The sequence below is a fragment of the Notolepis coatsorum genome, assembly GCF_963971535.1.
Source record: "Notolepis coatsorum genome assembly, chromosome: 12".
Lineage (NCBI taxonomy): Eukaryota > Metazoa > Chordata > Actinopteri > Aulopiformes > Paralepididae > Notolepis > Notolepis coatsorum.
In genome coordinates, this window is record NC_140176.1 from 5,344,479 (window position 1) to 5,352,237 (window position 7,759).

At 38.7% G+C, this 7,759-nt stretch overlaps 1 protein-coding gene across 1 annotated transcript in view; it reads right to left on the reverse strand.

Annotated features, from left to right (window-relative positions):
* rmc1 (regulator of MON1-CCZ1) overlaps nt 1-7,373 on the reverse strand; it is a 30,391-nt gene extending 23,018 nt beyond the window's left edge. Inside the window, exons 1-5 of the mRNA XM_084326330.1 lie at nt 7,202-7,373; nt 4,608-4,684; nt 3,822-3,906; nt 2,020-2,076; nt 458-544 (exon numbers count right to left, since the gene is read on the reverse strand). Of these exons, the coding sequence (XP_084182456.1) occupies nt 458-544; nt 2,020-2,076; nt 3,822-3,906; nt 4,608-4,684; nt 7,202-7,297 (402 nt within the window). The 5' untranslated portion in view covers nt 7,298-7,373. The remainder of the gene's footprint in view (nt 1-457; nt 545-2,019; nt 2,077-3,821; nt 3,907-4,607; nt 4,685-7,201) is intronic.
* Nucleotides 7,374-7,759: the final 386 nt, after the last annotated feature.

Consider the following 7,759-nt stretch of genomic DNA (forward strand, 5'->3'; position numbering starts at 1 on the left):
GGGAGAGAGAGAGAGGGGGGGAGAGAGAGAGAGAGAGAGAGAGAGAGAGAGAGAGGGGGGGGGGGGGAGAGAGAGAGGGGGAGAGAGAGAGAGAGAGAGAGAGAGAGAGGAGAGGTAGAGAGGGAGAGAGAGAGAGGGGGGAGAGAGAGAGAGCGAAAGAGAGTGAGAGAGAGAAAGAGACAGAGAGAGAGACAGAGACAGGGAGAACCTTTTTATTTATAATTTGTCTTGTTTTATTCTAAGAAACCTAGGTTTAGTTTTGACAAACTGCTTTGGCAATACTGTTAACTTTTCGACATTCATGCCAATAGAGCACCTTTGAATTGAATTGAGAGATGCATAGAGATAGAGAGACAGACAGACAGAGAGAGAGAGACATAGATAGAATGAGAGAGAGAGAGAGAGAGAGATGGAGAGAGAGAAGAAAATCTCAAAAAGATACAAACAGGATATTAACCTGGTAGAACTCTATTCCTTGGTCTGTGATGAAGACGATTTCGTTCCAGTTTGTCCAACAGAAGCCCAGCACACTGGCATTCTTCGTCTGATGTGGCAGATAAACAAACAAACAAACAAACAAACAGACAGATAAACAGACAGACAGATAAGCAACAACATACAGTATTATGAGGAACAGCATCAACAGACCCACATGATCAGAAAACAGTCAACAAGGGCTGAGGCGTATGGAAAAAGATCAATATCATAATATTCAGAAGCCCTTATTTTGATATCGCTATATATGAATGAATTAATGAAAAGGTTTATTTTTGAACATGTATTCTCCATATTCCTCCAAACAAAATCACAATATCTAGCTCCGTCAAACAGAACAATCATAATAATAAAAAAAGAAAAAATGATAAACAAAAAGTCAAGAGCAATGTATTTACTGTAGTCGGTCGACATGTTCAAAAAAGGAGTAGAGGGACGCTAAGCTTATTGATCGCTACCCCCTTACATTTACATTTGTTCTTCCATTAATTTGACTAGATATAACATAATTTAGTATAATTTTTATATTATAGAATGTACTTTTACTTATAATACAAAAAGAAAAAAACTTGATTAACTTGACAGCGGTAAATACAATACTACATAACACAATATAACATAACTTTGTTTATCCGCATTACTAATTACAATATCTGCTTAGGTATGGAAAACCACATGTCAAGACAAGTTGATCCAGTCGATTTATCATATTGGTCCTACATGGTAATGATGTTTATCATATTGGTCCTACATGGTAATGATGTTTATCATATTGGTTCTACATGTTAATGATGTTTATCATATTGGTCCTACATGGTAATGATGTTTATCATATTGGTCCTACATGGTAATGATGTTTATCATATTGGTTCTACATGTTAATGATGTTTATCATATTGGTTCTACATGGTAATGATGTTTATCATATTGGTTCTACATGGTAATGATGTTTATCATATTGGTTCTACATGTTAATGATGTTTATCATATTGGTTCTACATGGTAATGATGTTCATCATATTGGTTCTACATGTTAATGATGTTCATCATATTGGTTCTACATGGTAATGATGTTCATCATATTGGTTCTACATGTTAATGATGTTCATCATATTGGTTCTACATGGTAATGATGTTCATCATATTGGTTCTACATGGTAATGATGTTTATCATATTGGTCCTACATGGTAATGATGTTCATCATATTGGTTCTACATGGTAATGATGTTTATCATATTGGTTCTACATGGTAATGATGTTCATCATATTGGTTCTACATGGTAATGATGTTCATCATATTGGTTCTACATGGTAATGATGTTCATCATATTGGTTCTACATGGTAATGATGTTTATCATATTGGTTCTACATGGTAATGATGTTTATCATATTGGTCCTACATGGTAATGATGTTTATCATATCAGTAAGGGTGCCTCTATGGGTCATACCGTCAGAGTCTGTATTGGCAGTGATTAAAGTAGTAATTGGCAGTGATTTAAAGTAGTAAGGGTGCCTCGATACCTTGCATTCCTGAGTAAACTCCCAGGGGGCAAAAAGCGGGATGAAGTTGATGAAATCCTGAGAGGAAAACAAGGTGAAAAGAATAAAGGCATTTAACGCTGCAGTGCGGAATCTTTTACACATGACTGTTACATTGAAGCCCTCCAAACAAGTTTACAATGCGATTAAACCATCACCAGGGGACTCGGTCTTTAGTATGCGAGTGATGTGTTTTAGGTCCATCAATGATTGGTTAGTTTTCCAGAGCGGAAGAGAAGAAGAAGAACAACAAGACAAACAACAGTAGCAATGGTACTATTATCAAGTAGGGCCAAGTCACGTTAAAACATGCAGGTACTCTTATAAGACCCAGTCACGTTAAAACATGCAGGTACTCTTATTAGACACAGTCACGTTAAAACATGCAGGTACTCTTATTAGACACAGTCACGTTAAAACATGCAGGTACTCTTATAAGACCCAGTCACGTTAAAACATGCAGGTACTCTTATTAGACACAGTCACGTTAAAACATGCAGGTACTCTTATAAGACCCAGTCACGTTAAAACATGCAGGTACTCTTATAAGACCCGGTCACGTTAAAACATACGGGTACCCTTATAAGACCCAGTCACATTAAAACATACGGGTACCCTTATAAGACCCAGTCACATTAAAACATACGGGTACCCTTATAAGACCCAGTCACATTAAAACATACGGGTACCCTTATAAGACCCAGTCACATTAAAACATATGGGTACCCTTATAAGACCCAGTCACATTAAAACATATGGGTACCCTTATAAGACCCAGTCACATTAAAACATACGGGTACCCTTATAAGACCCAGTCACGTTAAAACATGCAGGTACCCTTATAAGACCCAGTCACATTAAAACATACGGGTACCCTTATAAGACCCAGTCACATTAAAACATGCAGGTACCCTTATAAGACCCAGTCACATTAAAACATACGGGTACCCTTATAAGACCCAGTCACATTAAAACATACGGGTACCCTTATAAGACCCAGTCACATTAAAACATACAGGTACCCTTATAAGACCCAGTCACATTAAAACATACGGGTACCCTTATAAGACCCAGTCACATTAAAACATACGGGTACCCTTATAAGACCCAGTCACATTAAAACATACAGGTACTCTTATAAGACCCAGTCACATTAAAACATACGGGTACCCTTATAAGACCCAGTCACATTAAAACATACGGGTACCCTTATAAGACCCAGTCACGTTAAATTCACAGATATTCTGAAGGGGAAAATACTGCCATATTTTATATACACAGTTTAGCAACATTTCCACAGGCTAAATGTAAGCTAACTCCATGTATATATATAAGTGCAAACCTAGATGTCCCAACCACCAGCTAAGCTAGCTAGCTAATACAGCTGACATTAGTGAACTTAAATTCTGCAATTTTGTGTCCTTGTTATTATACAATTTTATAAAAAAATAAATGCTCATTATATCGGCCAGTGTTCTATGCTCTGCTCGGTGCCAGATGTTGGTGCTATTGAAATATTTAAATATACATCAACCAATATATAACATTTTAGCTAGTTAACAATGCAACAAATTGCAGATGATTCCGACATGATGTAATAATGAACTGTTGAAATGACGGGTCATAAATGAGGAGATGGCTGATCCCCTTCCAACTCGATGTCGGCTGAACTGAAATTTCCTAACTGAAAATGTCCACACACTTGGCACCAATGTGCGTTCACACACACACACTACACGGTGACGTGAAGACCCTTCCTTCTTTTATAGTTTCCTTGACTTTACCACAGCTTTAGCAGTTCTCTGGACAGCCAGGATCTTGTTTCCGATGGAGAACTTGATGCATTTCACCTCGCCTTTGTCATCCATTCTGTGTGAAGTACAAAGAAGACATGATAGGCTTGGGAGGTATTCCAAAAACTACCCAGAAGGTGTAGCCTACCTGTGGCTAGAATACAGGGCTTTCCCCTAAACAATGGTATAGGGGCACCAAGTATATATATATAGAAACAGATGCGTCATTGTCTAATACGTGATTGCTCTGTCCTCCTTTCCTCTGTGTGTGTGTGTGTGTGTGTTTTCGTGTTCAACGTTAAAGGGGAACTATCTTATAAATGGCCTTTTTCAGTGTTTAGCATTGTTTCCTAGCTATGTGGACTTATATTAATAGGATCTATGTCTCTAATTCTCATATTGGCGCATTCTTCCAATTCTCCTCTCACAATATTCACCCTCACTGAACTGAGTCATCTGAAAATGTGCTGATTTGTGATGTCAGAGAGACTCAGCTGCATAATAATGTGGCAACTCAGGCACCAGGACCAGGCCACACAGTGGTTGGAGCCCAGCCTCAAAACGGCTTAAAATCTTCAGGTAGAAAAATGCTGTTTTTGAGGACTTGATTAGAAATACAAAACAATGAATTAAAAAAAATAAGAAATTACAGAGGTGTTCCATAAACTCACAGGAATTGTGTAAAAGTGCCCAAATAGTGAAAGAAATAGTAAAATAGTTCCCCTTTAAACTAATTTACAATGATATATTGGAAGTGGAAATCGACTTGGCTTCTACCTGAAGGCCACAGAGCTTTTATCGTCGGGGCCTTTGACCACCACCCCAGTGGCCCCGCCGGAGCGCACCGCAAACACCTGGAGGCAAAACAGCAACCGTTACATCATCATAGAACACATGTAGATGAATATTCTGATGTCATTAACGACTGATTATTAATTAAGATTAATAATCAGATTTACCACCAGTAGATTAATAGTCTGACCAGCACAGCTGTCCTATAGATTAATAATCTTACCAACACCTGTAGATGAATAATCCGATTTAACGCATGTAGATTGATAATCTGATTTATTACCACCAGTAGATTAATAGTCTGACCAGCACCTGTCCTATAGATTAATAATAATCTTACCGTAGATTAATAATCTGATTTAACACCTGAATATTCATAATCGGATTCAACACCTGTATATTAATAATCGGATTTAACACCTGTAGGTTAAAACCTACAGATTAATAATCTGACATTATATTAATATTATCAATGAATAGTCAAGAAGACTACATTAACCCTTTCACTGCCACACTACCAAACGGTTAACCCTTTCACTGCGACGACCGTCGGTAGTGTGATAGTAAAGGGTTAACCTTCTGTCGTGTGGCAGTGAAAGGGTTAAAGCTAGCAAAGAGTAATCATCAATACCTGGCCAGCAGAAACAGAGCAAGCTCTGCATCACTTTTCAAACCCATGCAACAATGGTTTTCCATAGACTCCCGACGGCACCAGGTTTAAGATGAATTAAAAATAAATACGTATATATTTCTCAGCCTGTGATCGACGGCAGGTGTTTGACGAGGAACACAGTGGTGGTGTTAGTTCTCCGGTGCGACCCGGGAACACTACTCTGCTGGGCCAAAATACACCCGATTGGGGGCGACAGTGGCTCGGGAGGTAGAGCAGTCGTCTGGTAATCCAGAGGACAGAGGTTCCCGGTTCGATTCCCGCTCCTCCTCCCGGGCAGCGTGCCGAAGTGTCCTTGAGCAAGACACTTAACCCCTAACTACGTCAGGCTAGCATCAGGCTGCTAAACGAACAATAAACACTATGCAACAACCATCAAATGCACACAGCACACACACCCACACGCACACACTCACTCAAACAAACAACACACTGCAGCACCCACTCTCCACACTTTAGATCACACAAACACACTTTACACTTTATATTTATTGATAAAGGATTTGCACTACAACTCGTACACCTACTGTGAATTGTACCTAAACTGCACCTCGTCCCATTTCTGCCTTGCACTATATAGTATTGTATATTAGTACACTGCACAGTATTGTATATTGTATGGTAACTACGTCTATTCTGCATCGAACATTGTACATAATATGTCTAAACTACATATTATGTCTAAACTGAACACTGTGACCTCATTTTTTTACTTCTAATTTTACTATGTTATTTTATTTCATACTTATCTTGTCTTGCACAGTCTCTGGAGCGTAACAGTAAGAAGCATTTTGTATAAAAGTATTCTGTACTTCTGTATGACAACTATTAAAGAAACTTGAACTTGAAACTTAACTGCTCCCGATGAGCAGGTTGGCACCGTGCATGGTCGCCTCCGACCGTCGGTGTGTGTGAATGTGTGAGTGAATGGGTAAAAATGTGAGGAACAAAATTGTAAAGTGTTTTGGATAAAAGCTGTTATATTAATGCAGCCATTTACCATTTATATGATTGGTTATTGATGCAGGGAGATGATGTTAACTTTTGGCCCATCGCTCAATGCTGCTGGTGCCTCTGGGAGTCTGTCTGTGGGGATTGAACCTCTGTCGCTGCACGACGTATTGGGCTTGAAAAGTGATGCAGAGCTCGTTACATTTCTGCTGGGCAGGTCAACTCACTCACGCACATTTCTCTGAAGCTGCCTACACAGCGGCTTTAATATGATCAGACAATAGTCGAGACAACATTCATATTATCAGATAATAGTCAAGACAACATTAATAATAATAACAGATCATATATTAAGCATCGACATCAGCAACATGAGTTTGTGTCTAGAGTTGACTAGGCATGATGAGACAGAGAGCCAACACCAGGCCACAATAGGATATCAATGTTATAGAATGTACTGTACGTGTACGCATGACTACAATCCATGAGGTAACAGTAGCTCATCCCCTATGACCAAGTAGTTGTCCCCCTCTCTCTCTCTTTGCATGTCTTGTATGTCATAAATGTCTTGATGAATTGAAAATGGGGGACCCTGATGTAAACAAGACGAAAGTATTTCTCTGGTCTGCATCCTCTTAGCAGTTGTGTGTATTGAGCTGTACTGTATTCTTGTACCCATTCTGCAATCTGTTAATAACAACGTTTTCAATCAATCACTCTGAAGAATGAAGGAGTCAGTAAAGTTAGCTTTATACTAGCTAGCTCATATGAATAGCTCTTAAATATAATATTGCCTGGGATTAAACTACAGTAAGCTAAATGACTTGATAATGTTTCTGTTGTGTATAATTAAATATAGATGTGTGTTGACATGCTGGTGTTATTATCTGTGGCTGTTAGGTTCAGTGCAGCTACTTGGACACTGGTTCACTTACAGTGAGTTGTTAGCTTAACTTACCTGTTTGTTCGCTTCGTCAAAAAACACATTGTTGACACTGGAGGCGTTTTCAAACTGCACGGGGTTCTCACACAGCTCCAGGTAATGTTCCTCCATCAGTATCAAACGTGTATTTGGTTATTTCTGTCTCGTTTTCTGCTAACTTAGTTCAGTTCAGTACTGTAGTCTTCTTACAGCCTGTGTTGTCAGAAAATACAGAGTGGCACTTCCGGGTATTAACGTCATGTGACGAATGGCCAATCACGTGCAAGTCTCCAGTCTCCTTGGGATAAAGCTGGGAACGAGGTTACCTTGGGATGCTGCTTTCTGATTGACAACACAATACATAAATAAGGTTTTTAATTTTTATTATGTAATTTCATTTTTGTAATGTTATAAAATATCACAGAGTATATTGCATAGGATATAAGCTACCCCGTAACTTCCTCTTTCTACTTGGTGATTGATTGATTGAACATTTTATTAACAGATTGCAGAATGGGTACAACAATACAGTACAGCTCAATACACACAATTGTTAAGGGGATGCAGACCAGAGAAAGACTTTAGTCTTGTTTA